Raw genomic sequence first — 21,565 nt, forward strand, 5'->3', positions numbered from 1 at the left:
CACACACACACACACACACACACACACACACACACACACACACAAAATAAATAAATCTTTCAAAAATAAAGTAATCAGCGATTGTTGAGTGGCTTGGGAGAGCTGTTTACAATTAAACACTAGGGGTCTGCAGCCACAACAGCTCTGGTTAATATTTCTTCCCCGATATTCTCCTAGATCATCTCTTTATCCAGTGATAACCTGAAACTCCTTTGCATTCAGGATTATTTTACTATTATAATGCAGGGCTTACATGATTTTTACAATCACCTGACCTACTCACACAGGGCAGAGCACATGAACCTTCCAACAAGACACGGGAGCTCTACCTCTAATTTTGAGCATGAACCCCAAATCACAAGGCAAGCTGATTTCCCCAGTATCTCCTGGTACACTCCTTATTCTCTACCACATCATTTAGTGAAGACATAAAAAAGATGAACCTGATGATGACGAGGGACTGCTCTTATCTTACCAAATCCATTTACTGCAGCTTCAGGCTAGACACCTGTGCCTTAGCTCCTCTGATGCCCAACCACCAGAAAACCTAAGCTCCTGTAGCCAGACCAGTTTTCATCTCCTTTAAGTTACCCCAAGGCTCCCAGCAGTCATTGCTACTGAAAATGTGGTTCTGGCCTTGGCAACAAATTGCAGTCAGTTAAAGAACAATAGGTACAAGTCATCAAAAGAGCTTCTGGGGCAAATCACAGCATCCTAAGAGCCTAAACTCAGGGGCATCACACACAAAGCTTCCCCACAGGGAATGCCCCTCCCCGGTATAAAGAAGATAAACACATATGCCATAGAAAATTGAATGTGTGTCATATCTACCATTAGCACTATCTTACACATACATATGCTGGATTCTGCAGCTCTCTCTGATTCTCTATCTGTTGAACACTTGAGTTCCTGTACAATCCTGACCTCATGTCATTTTCTGCCTCTTGGCTTACCACAGTTCAACCACTCTCACTGCTCCAATCAAATCATTTTCACATCTGCATGGTACCATGGAAGTGATTTTACCGATCCTATCCACAGTACAACAAACCAAACCAACTGCGCACCATGCTCCATGAGCCAATGGGCACCATGAAGCAGGAATTCTGAATGCTTTTCCATTCAAAGTTTACATCACAATGATATAAGAAAATTTAGATCCACACTTAAGACCGACTAAAGGATGTTTATTCAACTTATTTAGGAAGTATTATAAACAGTAAACTCCCTTAGTGCTTTTAAAACAGGATTTGGTCTGCAAAAGAAGGCTTGTATACATTTTAAGCTTATATCCAAATCTTCTATTGGTGAAGCTTCCCCTCTGTATGGCTCACAAGTGTTTAAACTGAGCATCTGTGTCTATGAAGCCAGTGGGTGGAAACCAGTCAACCTATGCCAATCCAAAAAGAGAATGGGGAAGAGGAGAATAAAGAGGGGGTACACTGTGCCTAAGATATTAGGAACAGTGTCCCATTCCTAGTTCCTCCCCTCTTCTCCTCTGTTCTTGAGACAGGGGCTCACAATGTAGGCCAGGCTAGCTTCAAACTCCTGATTCACCTGCCTTAGTCCCCCAAGTCCTGGGATTAACAGATATGCATCATGACCCCTGGTGTTTACCATCACTTTAAAATGGGCTAGCTACTTTGCAGGGCTGTTGGATTTGTGCTATTTTATCCATGACGCATATAGTACTATTTGGTCTTTAAGCAAGGATGAGATGGATGACATGCTAATCTATGCTAAGATGCTGTGTGAAGGACATGGTCTGTGGCCGTGGAGCTGAACAAGCTCCAGGATTAAGGGCAAGACCTTGGCCTTTTATCATTAGTATTCTACAGATGGCTAGCCTAAACTTCATGTTGTGGAAATCCGAAGGCCAACATTTTAAAGCAGTGCCAACAATGAAGTGTCAGCAAGCAGGACTGTAAGAGAAAAGACTAGATCCACAGTAAAACCCTAAACAGCTAGCTGATTGACAGAGAATAGAAGTTATTAGCAGACAAACCCATAGCTGGTATTAAGAATTCTACAACAAGCTGGGTGGTGGTGGTGCACGCCTTTAATCCCAGCACTCGGGAGGCAGAGGCAGGCGGATCTCTGTGAGTTCGAGGCCAGCCTGGGCTAACAAGTAAGTTCCAGGAAAGGCGCAAAGCTACACAGAGAGTTTCTGTCTCAAAAAACCAAAAAAAATAAAAAAAATAAAAAAAAAAAATTCTACAACATAAAGCTTAAGTACTCAAATGAGGCTTTCTCATTAACTTAGGACAATATATTGTGAAATACCTCACACTGCTTTAACACTCATTATTTTCAAGCATTTGGCCAAATACACACATTAAAAAATAATCAGAAAAAAAAAATCAGAACAGTAAAACCGTTCATTTTAAAAGGAAATCCAACAAGATATAGAAATAACAGAACAATATATCAATTTTTATTTAAAAACCTCTGTCTTCTAAAAAATAAAAGAAAATCATTATTGCATGTATTTAGTAAAAAATATCAGCTTTGAGTTTAATAAAAAATAATAACATTCTCTCTCTCTCTCCTTCCCTCTACCCCTGCTTCTGTCTGTCTGTCTGTCTATCTCTGTTTCGCTTTGACTCTCTCTCCAGGGTCTCATGTAGTTCAGTCTGGCCAAGAAGGATCTTCAATTTCTGGTCCTCCTACCTTTTCTTCCACTTCCTAAGGCCTACGTGACCATGCCTGGTTTTATTAGGTTCTGACCAGGGCTTTGTGTCTACTGGGCACACACTCTATCTAGTGAGCCACACCCCCAACTCTGAGTTTTAAAGACATTACCTGGCTTCATTCAAACAAGTCACTGAGATACGAGAAATATCTTCAATTTACAGACGAAAACTAAAATGAAAAAGTAATTTACCCCAAGACTAGAATGGCTTGAAAATGGTAGTTCCTTAATTATCCTGAACATTTATATGAATCTGGTAAAGAAAATGCCCCTAAAACTATATAATATACTCCTATTAGCCACACTGGAAACCATCAGTTTCACAAATGTGGACCTTGCTTTCCATCTACTCACATCTCCACTGGTGACTCATCTGCTTTCTTAAACTTCAGTTTATATAAAAGCTGAACAATACACACACACACACACACACACACACACACACACACACACACACACACACACACACGAGATGGAGTGGGGAGGAAACCCTTGATCACAACAAGGGAGAAGATACAGTTTAGTATTTATTTAACAAAAACATTTGCCATTTTATCACATGATACATTTACATTTGAGGTGCTTTGTAAGTAATAATCTAACCAATGTCAGCTAGCTGTAAGCACTGAATTAACACATCCAAATCTTTATATTACACAGGGAAAAGCAAAGCCATACATGAAAACTCAGGCAAGGTGTAATAGCATTAGGTTCTTGGACTTAAACCAGCCACGTGAGGTCATTGTTGGTTTCTCTTCAGATATGAAGACATGAAGGTAGCTTTTCTTGAAAATTCACAATAGAGAAAAACACCAAGATCCCACCATAAAGTGAAACAACATTTAATTCTTATTTGTATTTATCTTATCATTTTGAATAGTTCCGACGTAAACTACTTCTCACTTCCTTAAATAAACTAGCATACATGAGTTACTAACAGAGCAGCGGCTTTCTACAGGAAGGCTCACATTTAAGTGTCTGACACTGCTCAAGGGAACGCAGCCTCTGGCAACACCTCCCCCTCATCTGGTGTATGTAACTCAGTAGCAACCTCCATAGCTCCTGTGCAAGCAGAGCTTAGGTGTTTATACTCTCCAGCATAGAGTTCCTTCTGCAGAGTCACAATGTAACCTTGTGTTATATATACTGAGTAATATGACTATAACACATGTTGAGCAACAAGTGACCACGCTGGATACCTTTGTTGATCTTGTTTTATTTTGTTTTGGAGACAGGATCTCGCTATGCAGCCCTGGCTGGCCTAGAACTCATTATGTAGACCAGGTTGGACTTGAACTCACAGAGCTCTGCCTGTCTCTGCCTCCCAGGGCTGAGATGAAAAACATTTGCCACCATGCCAGGCTATCCTGGCTGGTTATTATGTACAGTTATTAAAAACTACACTCATTGGTTTCCAGACTCCTGACTTCCCATAACAGTGGCTATTACATATGTCAGAATGAAAACAAGTCAGCATGAGCAAGTGGCTCAGGAGAGTCAGCCTTTAACCTGAGCTAGGTTTGCAGTCAGTCCTGGTACGTACCATGGTGAACGTGCACAGAAGACTCATGAGAACTGTAAGACTGTTAGAAAGCAAACTAAGACAAGCCTGTTTGGGGGCAGTTCTTTCTGCTTCCTGGAGACTTAAGGAAACAGACTACATTCACCTGGAATACATATGGTAAATGAGACTTGACAGAAGTTGAGCCAACAGACTCTGTATCAGTGTTTTTAGATAGAAAGAGCCAAAAAAAAGTTGACAGATTTGTAACAAATCTGCTTACCTTGCAAACAGAAAGAACATTAATATTTATCAGTTTCTTGATGGTCTGCAAAAAATTAGATAACTTAATTAGGAAAGTAATGATGTTACAAATACACTTTGGGGGAGACAAATGGAAAGCTTCTTCAGATACTGCAAAGAACTGTAAATACAATGGGAGCTGAGGTCAAGAGGTAGATTTTTGCTTTATCTCAATGTTATAATATGTGTAACAAAAGCAGCAATTCATACTAATATGCAAAGTGTAAGGTAAATGCACAAGTCAAATTTGAAAGTGAAGAGACACATTAAATCCAAAATAAAACACTTAGTAATTTCCTCTCAACTAATAGGGAAAGTGGAGATGATTGAAGTTAAGAGCTTCAATTGATTTTAAAAACTGACATGGTCCTTCAGGGATGTGACTTCTTAGTTTTCATTAAAGGATTATGCATGTAACAAGGCTGCAGCTTTCATTTTGGTAAAGCTAGTTTATTTCAATCAACTATGTTGCTATATATTAACATATTTATGAGTTTTTAAACTGAATTTTGATGTCCCAATACTTAAAATAGAGCTATCTTAATCTAATAGAAACAGTAATAATGAAATTAGAGCTATTATTGATCCTGGCACTGTGTAAATATTTTTTTCATTCAATCCTTCTAGCAATCCTATGATGCTACCTATTTTACATTTGCGAGTGAATAAACAACTACCTACGGTTAGGCTCATCCCCACAAGAGTCAAGCCATGAATTGCAGACAGCTGGACTCTGATACTCAATCTGAATCATTCTTCAATACTGCCTCACTGATACTTTCATGCATTCTTTTTGTTACCATAATAAACAAAGAAAAACTCACATTGTCCAAGTCAGGAATTTCCAAAAAGTATTCTGGATACTCGTATGACATGCCCACATTGTTCACTGAAATAAGACAAGATTGTTAGCTAGCACATTTATTTTACCAATGTCCTGAAATGCTGATTAATTTATTGAGACTAAAATGCTACATATAAAGTTATATCTAAAATCCTCATTACTCCAGTTTAAATGCTCTTTCCTTCATGAAACCTTTCTGTACTTACCATCTACATGCCTCTCCCTGGTAGCTCTCTGGAAAGTGTGTTCTTCCTCTGTATTAGTCATCTGTAGATAATGTCAATCAATTGTTCTGCTCCTTACACCTTTATGAACAGAGAATGCACAGTGCAGGAGACTGGAAACCTGGGTTCTACTTACAGCCATGGCACAAACTGTGTGACCTGAACAAGTCATGTCCAGTTCACATCTCAGCCTATTCACCGCTAATGTAAGAGTTTACTCAGTCATGTAACAAATATTTACCACATGCTTGTAGGCAAAGCATGTGCTGCTAGGGACTAGAAAGGGCAGACAGACAGAGAAGGGTTCTCATATCATGGGGTTTACAACCTGGTAGGAAGAGAAAGGTTCCTAATCCAAAGAATCCATTATTTCACAGTGTCCAGCGTCATGACAGTCTATTTCTAGAGAGCCTGACTTCGAGGCTTCTTGTGAGCTAGGAGGGCAGATCAGACTAGGTCTCTCTAGTAAACAGTCCAGGGAAGGCTTTCCTCGAACCCTCCTTCGTTCAGAGTCATCTAACCTCAGCTCGGTGCTGTAAGACTATAGATCATTTGGATAGATTTATACATATTAGGTCTTATAGTGGAATACTCAGTTATCAGCGGTTTCTCTAGACCCAGAAAGACAAAGACAAACAAGAAATAAGGAACATTGCCAAGATGGATGAAATATCCCTGACTTTACATAAACTAATTAACTTACAAAATAGATTATCTATTTATCTACATTTAACTGCCACAACAAGCCCATGAGGTAATTTCTAAGTTATACCCTAGAAGCTGAAATCCACAGCACTTAAAAGATCATAGGGCAAACCATGCCAGAATTGAAATTCAGAAGTTTGACTACAGAACCTCAACTTTAAATCACTAAAACTACCACACACCTTCATCTGGGATTTACTCAAGACAAGTGACCAGTAATAACTGGAAAAGAAACAAAATACTGATAGCATGTTTAACAAAACCAAAGAACTAGAAAAAAGTGTCATTGCAAGATGATAACAAAATTATGGTCACTTTGTAGGCGTACCTTTTCTAATACCAAATTAATAATTGGAAGAAATGGGACAGTGTTCCATATTTAGCTAGGTCTATCACTAGAGTCTGAGCTTTCAGATTTTCCTTGCAAAATTCTGTAAGGATGGCTTGAACAGCTCCCTGATAGCCATCTGGAAACAGGAAAGCCAATGAGTAGGATCCCTGCCCACCTGAAGAGGGAGAACGTCTGAACAGCTAATAACAGTGGCTCTAGATCTGTTTTTATATTACTCCTCCCTCTATCAACTGTCTCAGTCACCACTTTATAAAAGATGTGAAAAATTCAAAAACCAAGGTAAGGCCTTAAGAGCAGTTGACTTTAGTTCAACCACTGCAGAGTTGTAAAGGATAAATAGTTTATAATTATTAAAAGTATAACTGTAAATCTTTTAAGAGCCAAAACTAGTGGGCTATTTTTGTTATTATTCTGAAATCTAGAACTTTGTAAGTAGAACAGTTGACTTGCAATCTTAGCATGTGCTACAAGCACAAAACTGAACTAAGGAAGCACATAAATAACTACTCAGCAAGCTGGGGACTGTGATTCTGGTTAAAGTATTAACAGTAGACAGCTTTCTGACCTGCCTCTGCTAACTGAGCAAAGAAAACTAGCAGCGCTGTCGCTCATACAACAAAAATGGGGAAATCTATTCAACAGAGCGGCATTAAGAAAAAAACAACTCTTTGATCCAAAGTAATAAACCATCGTGTAGGAGGACTGTGTTAAGTATCCTAAGTGCCCAACAAAAACTGTGAAATCTGGAAGGGGATTTCAGAGCATCAAGTCTAGGCTTATGAGTTGGATGAGGAAAAAACAGATGTCAAAACGCACAGCAGGCACCAGGACTCCTGAGCCCTCTGCCTCCCTGTATACGACGTCTTCTGCAGTAGCATGCAGGCTAACTATCATCTTTCCCAGAGAGTAATGGGTTCATAACGCTGTGAACAACTGTTGTTCTTCTCAGATCTGAGGAAAGAGAAGCTCCAAACACAGTACACTGGGATGCTGGAATTTTATATTCAAGGCACTTTGGAGTCAGCAGATACTGGATGAAGCTCTGTAGTCATCATCACTACTTAAAGACCGGACCCACTGAAGATGGACAGAATCACCTTCCACTTTCTTACTCAAATCACAGATGAGACTGAAAATCAGGTGTCACGCCTACAGCTGGAGGAATTTTATCATAGGCCTTTATCTCTTTTCTGTACTACTCAGTACTTCTAAAATCATTTCCTACCCCTCCACAATTACCTTTATTCCTCCTCCACTCCTCCCTTTAACCATCCGACTTTAACTGCCCATTTGTGGGACTCAGTGTACATGTGTGTGTTAACAAATCTGATCATTTCAGCAGGCTGCACCATCAACATCTTCTGAGGGAAAGTTTGAGAGCCATCACACTCTTCCTAACTGTTTCTCCCTAAGTGCACATACTGGGAATCTCTTGGAAAAAGCAAACCCACTGCAGTTTTATTTTGAGACAGTAGGTGACAGCAATAACCACAGCAGATAGGAAGCTTTCCAGGATGCTGAAGGAAGAGGAAGTGCTGTGGGTAGGAGGGAGAGACGGAACTACTCCCATTACAGCTTAATCTCCTTAAGAATGGGGGCAAGCAGTGCCGTCACCTTATGTACTTACTACAAGATGCTTTACAGGATTCACAAACACAACCTCACAAGTTGTTCTAACCTTATTCAGAAAGTCAAAAAATCTCTTCTAATGGGTGGAACCTTAAATTAGAATCAAAGCTGCACTGTCAGTGAGTTTTGTAGCTTCTTCATCCAGGAACCACACAGTTCTGTGCTGCTGCTCCCACCTCAGGGCCTGCAAACCCTTTCAGTAGTGAATACATCATCTCATTCAGAAACCAAAGCCATCTGTGGAACTTCAAAATTCTCACTGTCCCAGTAATCAGCTCCAGGCCTTGAATACTTCCTAACACTTGAAGAAGCTCACCTTTATCTCTGGTCATGTTGCTGTGATAAAATACCCTGACAAAAAACACTTAAGGGGGAAAAGATCTATTTTGGCACACTGTTTGAGGTCACAGTCCAGCAAGGCAGGAAAATGAGTGTGGGAGGAGCTGGAGGCAGCTGCTCACACTACATCCATTCATAGTCAGGAAGCAGAATGATGAATGACATGCTCACCTCACTTCCTCCTTTTTAAACAGTCCAGGACCCAGCCCAGGGAAACAGAGCCACTCACTTTTAGGATGGTTCTTTCCACCTCAATGAATTCCTCGCAGGCATGCCCAGAGGCTAAATAATCCTTCAAAGGTATGTTTAAATGCTTGTCTTCTATCAAGTTGGGAATTAAGATCAACCATCACAGAACCCAATGGAAGAGGTGGGGCTGAGAGAGAACACAAGTATAGACAGACCAAGAAGGAAGGGAAAGTGGAAAGGCTCTGGTGGTAGGCAGAGGTGCCATCCTTAGAGACCTAGTCCCCATGGAGTGGGTCCTTCCTTACAGGGGGGACTGGCAGGGAGCTTCACTGAGGGAGCTTCACTCTTGAGGGCCCATTCTGAACCCCAAAGAATACTATTGTCAAAGAAAGTGCTACATTTAGAAAGAAGATTTGGAAAATCCAGAAAAATTCTGGGTGTTATAGCAATATTTTAATTATATTATAACTGCTTAAAATCATTTCCACATCTCATTCTTTAAAACAAGATTTTGTCCCTTCAAAGTTCATGTGCTGCTGTTCTTTATGGGCCTAGAATCCTCTATCACTGCTAGTTGCCAGAGGTAGAATGATGTCATTAGAAAATTAGATTCCTGGTATCTGGGTTGTGCATGAGGGTGGAGCAAACAACAATAAATTACTAGAAAACGAAAATCCATTCATGCACTAACCTCACACAGACCACTTTCAACTGGCTTTATTTTTTATATTAATCAGAAACATCAGAAATTAAATGTGGTTTAAAAATACTTTGCCTCGTGGTCGGGCTTCTAAATATAAATTACATAACATGAAGTATCTTTGTTTCCTTCTTATGACATCAAGGCAGAAAAGGATAAGCTTACACTTCAGCTACATTCATAGATATATCCAGTCCCAGCACTTCAGAGTTTATTACTAAAACCTGTTTCAAGCAATGATGTCATACACCAAAGGTTCAGTGAGTTTGTATGAGGGATGTGTGTGTGTGTGTGTGTTGGGGGTGGGGGATAACACTTTCTGCCTTAAATTTCTGTAAAATGGTCTGGGGTTTGACCTCAATGGTAGCGCACTTGCCTAGCATGTGGGAGGCTCTGAGCTCCATCTCCAACACCATTAAAAAAAAACAAAAAACAAAACCTGTAAGAGGTTACAGAACTCAGAATCCAGCAGAGCTAGGGTTCAGCCCTGCTGCATCATCGCTGCTTCTAAAACTGGAACATAAAATAAGTCTGCTTCCTCACTATTCTTCATACATGAAATAGGAACAATCATTTCAGCAAAGGACATACCGTTTGGAGCAGGTTAAAATGTCAATCAATGAAGGAAAAGCTGCTGTCATGTGCCCATTAATCCAACAAGTATTTACTGCCCTCCTACTTTGTGCCCAATACCAGGTACCTTGCTTTTATCATGTATGACCAACATCAACACAACAGAGCTTCTGCAAGGCAGAGCTCAGGGCAGCTCTCAACAGAGGAGCTGTTTATACCAGCTGGATTTACCCCAGTACCTCCTCTGCCCTCTTCACTGCATTCAACAGACCTAGTCTCACAGTTGGAGGAGATAGTGACAGAGATGCAAAGAAATTTCCTTTTTTGCCTTCTTAACATATTGCTGGAGCTAGCACATGTTCATACACTGACAGATGATATTTGGAACACGATGTAAAACATTTTGCAAACTTTACAGTTTTCATACACTTGTAAGTAGCAATTTCCAAATAAAAGAGGTTTACAAGGCTTTAAATTTGCAGCGCCTTTAATCAGAAATTGAAAAATTAAGATTGAGTCAGAGGCAACAGCACACACCTCCCTTTGACTGTTTAATTACAAACTGCTATGTGACTGATCCTCATGACAAAATCAGGTAAGATTTGGCACACAAAACATTGAAAGTGGGTGCAGAAAGAAGAATGACACAAGGCTAGTGGTTCAAAGGCAGCTATTAGGGGCTATTTATCAATTCCTATTTACATCTCTGAAATCACAGAGTTAATTATCCAGATTTAAGTTAAAGGCTCTGCTCTAATTAATGCCATTAGCAGTGTCTGAGTGAAGAAAATAAATGTGAATTCTAGCAGTCTAACGCTTACTTCAGAAAGCTATCTCAGTCAACATATTTAGTGGGATGGCATGGCACTCTCCTGGATGGTATTTCCAAAGAGTGTCCTATAGAAATGAGCCTCCATGCCTATTCTGTTTCCATGAGTCTTTTACCAGTTCTCTACCTCCTTCAGTGCAAAGGGTCCCCGCTAGCAAAGGAGGGGATTCTTATCAGTCATCCCTCCGGCTACTTGGATTTGCACTGAATTTCTCTCAACCACTCATAGTTCCAAGTGCAGTCATTATTTTGCTTTACAGAATTTTCTCTGCATCCAGAGTCTCTTGTCTAGAAAATGTCTCCCTGTTGTTCAAGATAAGACCCGAAAGTTGCTACTGAGTGGTTATCTAATTCTGAACAATGCACTTAACTTCTCCACATTTGTTTCTTGCCTGTAAAATGGGCAGAGGTGTTTTCATCCATCCATCCATCCATCCATCCATCCATCCATCCATCCATCCATCCATCCATCCATCCATCCATCTATTGAGAAAGGGTCTCTCTATGTAGCCCTGGCTGTCCTGCAAGCCTCTATGTAGACCAGGCTAGCCTTAAACTCATGCAGAATCGCCTGCCTCTACCTTCTAAGTACTAGGACTAAAGGCATGCACCATTCTGCCCAGCTTGGGGCACAGGAGTGTTCAGATTTATCTTCTTAGTCACGTCTACCCGTATCCACTGCTACCATCTAACAGATGCTCTCACCATCTTATCTGTTGGGATAGCCTTATTGGCTTCCTCACACTCCTTTGCCTTCTTCCACTTGGAAGTCAGAAGGACTTCCTAAAAATGTTATCAGTTTGTGCTTAAAATTCGACTGTGGCTTCCCCAAAATGACTCTTAAACTAAATTTGGCCTGAGGATACTTCCATACTTTCACTCCTACTTAACAAACTACAACTTTACTTAGCAAGTAAACTAACTGAAAACCTAACTCATGTCAGATCCAAATGAAATTGGGGACAAGTGGCTAACTGTGGTGCCCATTAGCACGAGCACACGCTGGCCTCCGGGCTGTCTCAGCAGAGTAAGAACCTGTTACAGAGTAAGAACCTGTCACAGAGTAAGAACCTGTTACAGAGTAAGAACCTGTCAGAGAGTAAGAACCTGTGTCACAGAGTAAGAACCTGTCAGAGAGTAAGGACCTGTGTCACAGAGTATGAACCTGTCACAGAGTAAGTTCCTGTTACAGAGTAAGAACCTGTGTCACAGAGTAAGAACCTGTCACAGAGTAAGAACCTATTACAGAGTAAGAACCTGTGTCACAGAGTAAGAACCTGTCACAGAGTAAGAACCTATTACAGAGTAAGGACCTGTGTCACAGAGTATGAACCTGTTACAGAGTAAGGACCTGTTACAGAGTAAGGACCTGTTACAGAGTAAGAACCTGTTACAGAGTAAGGACCTGTGTCACAGAGTATGAACCTGTCACAGAGTAAGTTCCTGTTACAGAGTAAGGACCTGTCACAGAGTAAGAACCTGTCACAGAGTAAGTCCCTGTTACAGAGTAAGAACCTGTCACAGAGTAAGGACCTGTCACAGAGTCCTTGCTGGCATCCCTGCTCCTCTCAGCTCTTCGCACCACACCCCTTACCCTAAATTTCTCCATCTCATGGGCTTCCCTTCCCTAAGCTTATCTAACTCTGCCATTCGGCCATGTGCTCCCTAGCTCCCCTACACACACACCTTGCTCCTCCCTTTCTTGATCTCCCCTCTCATGACCAACGACAGTACACTGGCCATATCTGTCTACTACCTTCTCTCCCTGCTCTAGACTGTTCCAGATGCCTCTGGCTATACCTTCCCTCATAGCTACAAAAAAGTCCTTCTCCTCAAGCATACCTGGGAGCAGTCATGGAGGGAAGCATATACCTTCCCTCATAGCTACAAAAAAGTCCTTCTCCTCAAGCATACCTGGAGCATCATGGAGGAAGCATATACCTTCCCTCATAGCTACAAAAAAGTCCTTCTCCTCAAGCATACCTGGGAGCACTTAGGAGGATACTTCTGACACAGATGGGGTGAGTGAGAATACAGCAGCCAAGTCAATCCCAGGCAGGCAATGGCTCTGACAATGCTCCAACAAAGCAAAGTTGGCAGAGTAAACCAACCACCTCTGTACCTCACCTCTATCTTCTGGCCCCCAAGTTCTACCTGCCCACATTGCAGGGCTGAGCTGTGAGACTCTGTGTTCTTAAGGTAGCCTGAGGTATGAAGAGTTCTTTGCTCAAATACTGTTAAGTTTAGTTCACCTAAATTATTTCCTTTAAAAGCTCCATATTGATGAAGCTGGCTTTCTAAGCCTTCAAGATCTGGCTCTGCCTAATTACCAGATTCTTTTGATATGGTGCCCTCTAAAATCCTTGCTCCAGGTTTAAAAATCATCTCTTGTGTCCTTCAAAATACAGGCTTCAAGCATTTGCACATGATGCTCCTTCTACCTGGAAACCCTTCCCACACCTCTTTTCTTGCCCTCTGGTTTCAATTTAAACATTACTTTCTCAGGGAGATCTCATGTGATGCACATAATTGTCTCAAAAGCTTTCTTTCGTTAATGCAACATACTCTCAATCACTTGCTTAATGGCTATCTTTCATAAAAGCAGAAACAACCTAAATGATGGTGTATTTTTCTGTTGTGTCTACTGCTATAGCTATGGAATTTTAATAGTTTAACCAATTAGCATATAACTGGTTGAATGAATCAATTAACAAACAAGTATAGAGACCCAAATGATGGTTAGCCAAAGGTAAGGACCAACCTAAGAAGGAGAGGATGGAGTGAATAGTTAACAGTACAGGAGTGCAGCTGAATAAGAGGGGTAACTCTTCATGATCTACAGCACAGCAGGGTAACTATGATTTACAACCATCAGTTGCAGATTTTAGCACAACTAATAGGATTTTCCGTTTTTTTTTTCAGTGTTCCTAACATAAAGGTTTGAGATGACAGAAATGCCAATTACTCTGATTGTATCAACACACATTATTTCTTGCATGTAAGTAGCATACCGTACCTCAAAGTATGTTTTAAATATAAGAAGGAAAGCATAATACATACTTTAGATATAGCTGGCTCTTTAAAAGTAAAGTCTGATTTTTAGATTATCTTATGTGTATGAGTGCTTTGCCTGCATGTATCTATGTGTATCATGTATACCTGGTGCCTGCCGAAGTCAGAAAAGGGTACTAGATTCCCTGGAACTAGAGTTATGGATGGTTGTGAGGTAATCTGACAGCTGAGACCTGAGTGAGCCACAGAAATCTAGAATTTATAGTCACCTAGTCACAAGAATAGGTGGCTAGAGACACACACCTTGCAGCTGGCATGTGAAATGGACACATGTTGGGCACTGACTTTGTACCTGGTAACAACTCTGCTGACTTTGGGTGGTTCCAGTGAGACTGCAGCAGACAACAGGAAGTCTCACCTGTCCTGGATTGTCAGAAAGGAATAGTATATCTTGGCAGTGATATAAACTGCTCCCTCCCCACTCATCTTCCTGTTCCAGTCCTGGGATCCTGTCCTGCACACCTCAGCTAAGAATTCCTGCTCACTCTTAAGCTCCAGCCACTTATACTTGTGCTTCATGAAAAGGTGGGGGCTCTAAGCACAAGGTTCTCTCTGTTACCTCCCAAGGAACTTGATCATGCTCTCCTGCTCTGCCCCCATTTTGTCATCCTATTGATCATCCACCTATAACTAGTTTCCTTTCAGTCTACCTTTCCCCATTTCAAAATGATTTTTCCATTCCTTTCACTAACAAAAACAACCATCTTCAAAATGACTGTGATGTTTTGAATAAGAATGTCCCCCACCCCCATATATTTGAATGCTTAGTCACCAGGGAGTGGCAATATTTGAAAGGATTGGAATAGGAAGTGTGGCCTTGTTGGAGGAAGTGTGTCACTGGGAGTGGGCTTTGAGGTTTCAAAAGCCCATGCCAAGCCCAGAGTCTCTCTCTCTGCCTATATATCAGGATATACCTCTCAGCTACTGCTCCAGCACTTGCCTGCATGCCAACCGCTCCCAGCCTTAATGAAAAGGGAGTAAACCTCTGAAACTGTAAGCCAGCCCTCAATTAAATGCTCTTTATTATAAGAGTTGCCTTGGTCATGGTGTCTCTTCCCAGCAATAACACAGTGACTAAGACAGTGACTGATTAGCTGAAAGTACAAAAGTAACAAAATGAATAACTAAGCCAAACAAGATGAAAGTGACAAGTACCACTGTTTCTTTTAGAGGTATTTATACTTCAAAAGAAGACAACTTAAAACAAAATTTTAAAGTTCCCGAGAACAGCAAGAAAACAGGCTACAACTTTATAGATTTTTAAAACCCTCTAAAGAAGTAAGATGCTTCTATTCCTAACTTTCTTAGTCAACCAGGACTACAAAGAATCATAATTTCCTGTGCTCAATCTCCCTTCCTTCCACACAACTCTACAGCTTTCCTCAACACGGCTCTGCGCACCCTTAATTCCCATGTCTAGACCTCCTTGGATGTTTCAGGGACTGAAAGCTAAGAAAGCCGTCTCTATTGACAAGTTGGTCTTCAGAAGTTAGCTTAGTCCTCTTGGTCTTGTGTTAAGGAACTTGGAAAGCTTAGGAATACCAACAGAACTGACTGATACTAACCTGCTGAATATTTCTTTTCAAACTGTCTTTTAGTTTGGTAAATAGAACATTTATATCTGACTGCTCCAGAACAATGCAGAAAATATGGGCTTTGGGAGAGATAATTGGAATGCATTTATTTCTCAAATTTCTGAAGTTTAATGGGGAAAAGGGATGCACACTGGTAAGAATTTTTTTAAAACTTGCATTTAGTTGATGGGAAGGGAAGGACACTAATTAAAAATAACTCAACAACACAATTGTGTTTGTTGCAAGCAATCCTAATTAAAGTCAATGGGTCTGGGTCTGTCTCTCACACATACTCGAAGACATTATAGCAGAAGGAGGATGAGCTGGGAAAGGGGAGTTAAGGAGGGAGAGGGGACAAGAGAAGGTAACTGGATGTGAATATGATCAAAATACATTATTTACATGTATGAAATTGTCAAAAAATTAAAAATAAAAGATATATACAAAAAAAGGACATTAGCAGAGTTAATTATTCACTTACAAAAGGCATAGGAAGGAAATAAGGTTCAGTCCAGCTCTATTTATCTATACATATCATTACTAAAATGAGGCCACTTAAAATTATGGGCAAGGTATATAGATAGAACCCAAAGTCAGTGGCTGTTCTGGATAACACAGCTCTAAACATCAATTAAAGCCAGGATGACACCACTATCTGGTACCAGCTGGTGCTCCTTACTTCATGTGGAGCTTATACAAACCATGGTGGGTGTTATGGGCAGATAGGAGTCTGAAAACATTTAGCATGAAGGAAATTCTTGCCCAGGACACTCAAAGGCTACAGTAGCTTTTAAAACCTGAATCACAGAGTAACTACATTTTCTCCAAAGGGCCTTTCTTTGACCTTCCGGAATAAAGACTCTCCCTTTTATAAAGTTAAAGAAGTCACAGTGGTGAATCTGTGGGGGGAAAAACGTATTATCTGTGGTATGTTTCAAGCCCAAGGTTACTTCCTTGGCCTTGGCAAATTACACATCTGTGATGTATTGTACAGAGTCCTCCAAACCAATCTGGAACACAAATGAGAGTCTCCCCTAAATCAAGTAAACATTATAGCCACCCTATTTTGTTAACCAATTGCTTTCTGAGTCAGTAAGGAGGTGGTTTTCTCTAAACGGTGAAGCTTTCTGAGCTTGTTGGAGTCTGTATTCACTGGCATTTGCCTGGAAGACAAGAGCAGCTGCTTACTTTTTACATAATAGATCCCAGATCCAACTTCTCAGCCTACAGCATTCATAGTCTCATCAGTTTAGGGTGACCTTTCAGTATAAATTTGCACAGTTCAAAACTGTTCTCTTTCCACTTACCTCACTGAAAACTTAAGGTTTCTTTCATAACAAAGGGCTTTAGCATTTTCCTTATTAAGCATTGATTATAGTTTTGTGCTTAATGCTATTCAAACAGAGTATATCCTAGTGATATTTTTATTTCTACCATTACTAGTTATAATTAATATTCAGCAGAAAAAACTCTTCCTGTAACTTAATATTAATTGCTAGGTCTTAGGGGCTGGGGAGATGCTTAATTGGTAAAGTGCTTGCCATGTAAGCAGGAAGACTGAGTTCAGATCCTTAGCACCCACAATAAACAAACAAACAAAACAAAAACAACACCAAAAAACCAAACCCTACGTTCAACTGCACGGGTCTACAATGCCAAGTCCTGGAAGGCAGGAACAAGAGACCAGGTGAACACCAAAGTCAGTAACAGACCCTGTCTCAAAAACTGAGATGCAAAGCAATTGAGGAAAACAAACCCCACTCCCCACACAAATACACACATTCATGTGCACAAACTGTTGCATCTTATTAGAAATCAACTGATACTTAGACTATCTTAAAGGATGCTATCAAGATGAGAAAAAGGAAGGTGAAAAGAAAACTAGGGAGCCATGAGAAATCAACAGAAATATGAGACTCACTTCATAACTTCTAGAGGGTTGCACTGAGCCTGCACATTAGAGTTGAAATACAACATAGCAGCAAGAGAAAATTCAGCCCACAAAGGGGCTTTGATAGTGACCTCAACATTACAGTTCAATACACAGGTAACACATTTGCTAGAAGGGTCAATGGCCAAGGAGATCGTTATGGTAGAATACAGAATACAAAGTAAACTGAAAGCAGAGCCCAGCTAAGAAGATAATACATGTGCAAGTCCTGTAGTGAGTTTTCAGTAATTATGGGAACACAGCAATAACTGTTTTTATTATTGATCTGAGTTCAACTAGAAATCAAAACCAAAGCTGTATTATGTTTCAACAAGTATTCACTCAATAATTTTACAAATCAGGATCTTGATGTGTGATATCATTCTGTATGCTGTAAAAATGTGTTTTTCTGATTGGTTGATAAATAAAGTTGTTTGGCAAATGGTGAGGCAGAATAAGGTTAGGCGGGACATTCTAAAGAGAGAGAGAGAGGAAAGAAGACGAGAAAACAGGGAGACGCTGCTAGCCGCCACCAGAAGCAAGATGTAAAGGCACTAGTAAGCCACGAGCTATGGCAAAGTATAGATTTATAAAAATGGGTCAATTTAAGATATGAAACTAGATAACAAGAAGCCTGCCATGGCCATAGTTTAAAAATAATATTAGGCTGTGTATGTTTATTTGGGTCCGAGAGGCTGTGGGACTGGTGGATGAGAGAGATTTATCCTGACTGTGGCCAGGTGGGACACAGGCAAACTACCAACTACAGGGTCTCTTGTCATTTGATGTTGCATTGGCGAGGTTAATTGGCCCATGAGCTTCAGAGATTCTCCTGTCTCCATCTTCCATCTCACAGCAGGAAGGCTGGGATTACAAATACAAACTACTGTATCTACATAGGTTCTGAGGATATAAATTGGGGCCCTTAGGATTATGCAACAAATGCTTTAACCATTGGGCCATTTCTGCAGCCCTCAACCAGTAACTTTAAAGCAGAGTTTTTTGGCTTAAACCCTACTGACATATTAGGCCAGTCTGCTTTGACATGAGATGCTGTCTTATACCAGCATTGCAGTGTGCTCAATGGCATTCTTGACCTTGACCTACTACTGGCAAAAAGAATTCTTTCCTCACTTTGAAGCTTCAAGTACATACAGGTTAGTATCCACTACTGACCAACTGATCAGTAACCATTTTAATACTAGACACCTAACCTTCAAAGAGAAAATACACAGTAAAAGCCAAAGAATGAACAAGATAAGCCATAAATGTGGCAAGAATACAAACCTAAAACTCCAATTTCAAGACCAGCCAGGCCTGTCTTAATTTTATCATAAATATCATCCAATGTAAAGTCAACAGCAATGGTTCTTGTTTCCACTTTGAATTTTTCTTCTGGAAGGAAAAAAAACAGACAAATGATGAGAAAAAAGGAAAATTAATACATGGCAATTATGATTAAATCACTGGGTAACATTATCCTTTCAACCCCCCCCCCAATTTGATATGACATTTAGAGCAGGGTAATTTTGAGCAATCATGAGACCATCTAAGAGATGACAGAAAGTCAACAAAACAATAGTTCAGCAATTAAAAGTCCTAGCGTCATCACTAGGCTGCCTGAGTGTGCCTTGTCAATTCTCCTCTTGTAAATCAATAATGGTAATTACTTTTTCAGACTCAGGCATGATTCATATCATAATATTATATATTCTTTAAATATCATTTCCTTTGTGATTTTAATTGCAAATTGATGCTTCTCAATCTCAGGAAGAAGTCTTTATGTTGTAAAGTAGCTTTTTTTTAAGTTTTTTTTTTTTTTGTTTTGTTTTTTAATGTGCATTGGTGTTTTGCTTGCATATATGTCTGTGTAAGGGTACCAGATCCCTGAAACTGGAGCTACAGACAGTTGTGAGGTGCTGGAAATTGAATCCAGGTCCTCTGGTAGAGCAGCCAATGCTCTTAACCACTGAGTCATCTCTCCAGCTCTGTTGTAAAGTATCTTAAAGTGTGACACATTAAAAGAAAAAAATTCATCTTAGTAAAAGGAATGTGATCTTACTGTAGTCTTTGGATTGGTTAGCAGTTAAGGCACTACATTTAAAGAGCAACACAAAGTGCGCAGTAATAAATATATGAAGTGACATAAAAACAACCTCAGTGCTCTCCTTTTCTCAAAGCCATTAAGGTCCCACGAGCTGCTGATGGAAATAAGAGTGAGACCTAGGGAAACACACATCAAGGGTATCATACAACATTTACTTCCATCTCCACTAGCCAAACCCTCTGAAGAATGCAGGCTCTGAGGTCACAAAGATGCCAATCTCATTCCCATACTTCTTTATAGAACAACTATGAGCAAGACAGACATCATCTAGGTGCCTCAGCATCCTCTATACAACAAAGTAACCAGTGCCCAGCGTAGGCCACTGGGTTCAGAGGATGACACTGGTACAGGAGGCACTTCACAAATGCTAGGACTTCCCTTCCTCTACCACCTTGCCCTCCCTTCCAATAAAAGGCGAAGAATGCTCTTCTTTGACCTAGAGTAATTCAAAAGAATCCATTTAAAAAGTCCTGCTTCCAAAAATAAACCTTTCTTCAGTGGAAGTCAATGTGAGCCCATCATGCAGTTTTCATGATGAATCCTCATAGGAAATGTCCATTCTTGATCTCAATGGATTTGTGGCTAAAACTAAAGAGCTGGCTTGTGACAGATTAGATTTTTAGTCAGACTCAATAAAAAGTATTGACCCTATATAGAAATCCATGAATAACCTGGAGTGAAGAACTACATAAGAAATACCTTTCCTGGTGTTAAAGGTAAACACACTGTTCCTGTACAGTCAGTATGATGTGTGTTCATGTACTGGAGAATGAACGGTCACTTAACGCTAGGCCAATTATATCTTACTAGAAAATGCCTCAAAGAACTCCCCCACTCTACTTAACACTGACATTAAAACAGTCCCAAATTAACATGGAAAAACAAGCCCCTAAACAAAAGACTAAAAGATACATTATATTCAATGTAAAACTTTATTCAAGAATAAAATAAGATACCTATAGCTATTTGATTTGAAAAGCAATGCATTTTTCCCATATAAGTACTGAGTACTCTAGAAACAAAAGCCCCAACACACCGTTCAGATTCACCCTGGGTAGCACATAGGATTTGGTGAGGGCACTTGCATTAGTGTACAACATTGGATACACATGATGCTAAAATCAATTTGATGGACTTTTGAAAAGAAGGTTCTGGAGTGAAGAACTTCATGAAGCTTTCTTTGCGTTCACACTGGAACAGGCAACATGGTTCCTGATGCAAGTTTTTCAAGATAATTAAATTAAAAACTACCTTATTCCTGGATGACCTCAAATCATGTTCTAGTCTACAAAGCACTACTTCTTTTTCCTTTTAGCTTTTCTCCACTACTGCCTCTACTACAGGCCTCCCCCTCCTCTTCCTCCCAAATCTGTACATCCCCCACTTCACTTGCAGTAAGAGCTGAAAGCCCTTGGTAAGTAGCCTGCTACTCCACTCTGGGCTCCAGCTGTCCTTCCTACCACTCCCCAGTTCTAGGCAAGGGCTACTCATAGTTCCTTGAAGACACTGTGTTCCGAATACATGCAGGGCCTTTGTACCTCCTTTTCCTTCTGTCTGGAATGTTCTTCCAAATTCCTTATCTCTATTGTGTCCTTGAGCAACTATTCCCTTCTCAGAGAAGCCTGGCTTGCCCAGCTTTTGAAACATACAGCCACCCTCCCTTAGCACCACGACACCCTTGCTTTTAGTAAGTATGCAGTTGCTTGTCTATCTGCCCCCTGGCAGAACTGAGTTTCTAACAGACAAGCACTGGGCTCTGTTTCAAGACGTGTGATCAACAACTTCCCCGCTGTGTTCTCATCTCCTTAGGTTCACTCCCCTTGATTCAATGAGGGCCATTCCAAATATCACATGCTGATGACAACGTCCAGTGGAAGAAGATGGACATTTCTGTGGTAAATCCCTTTCACCGACAAGAATACCTTCCCCGAGGAATCCTGGAGACATCTAATCCATTTCCTTTCTGAGGATCGTGTTCTTGACCAGGCCCAGGCCCAAGCCT

General features: G+C 40.4%; 1 protein-coding gene across 1 annotated transcript in view; it reads right to left on the reverse strand.

Annotated features, from left to right (window-relative positions):
* The window catches only part of Hsd17b12 (hydroxysteroid 17-beta dehydrogenase 12), a 131,745-nt gene that overhangs the window by 26,014 nt on the left and 84,166 nt on the right, over positions 1-21,565 (reverse strand). Inside the window, exons 4-6 of the mRNA XM_028879005.2 lie at positions 18,744-18,851; positions 5,321-5,385; positions 4,477-4,521 (exon numbers count right to left, since the gene is read on the reverse strand). Coding sequence (XP_028734838.1) covers positions 4,477-4,521; positions 5,321-5,385; positions 18,744-18,851 — 218 coding nt within the window. The remainder of the gene's footprint in view (positions 1-4,476; positions 4,522-5,320; positions 5,386-18,743; positions 18,852-21,565) is intronic.

Source organism: Peromyscus leucopus, chromosome 4 (genome assembly GCF_004664715.2).
Source record: "Peromyscus leucopus breed LL Stock chromosome 4, UCI_PerLeu_2.1, whole genome shotgun sequence".
NCBI classification, from domain to species: Eukaryota; Metazoa; Chordata; class Mammalia; order Rodentia; family Cricetidae; genus Peromyscus; species Peromyscus leucopus.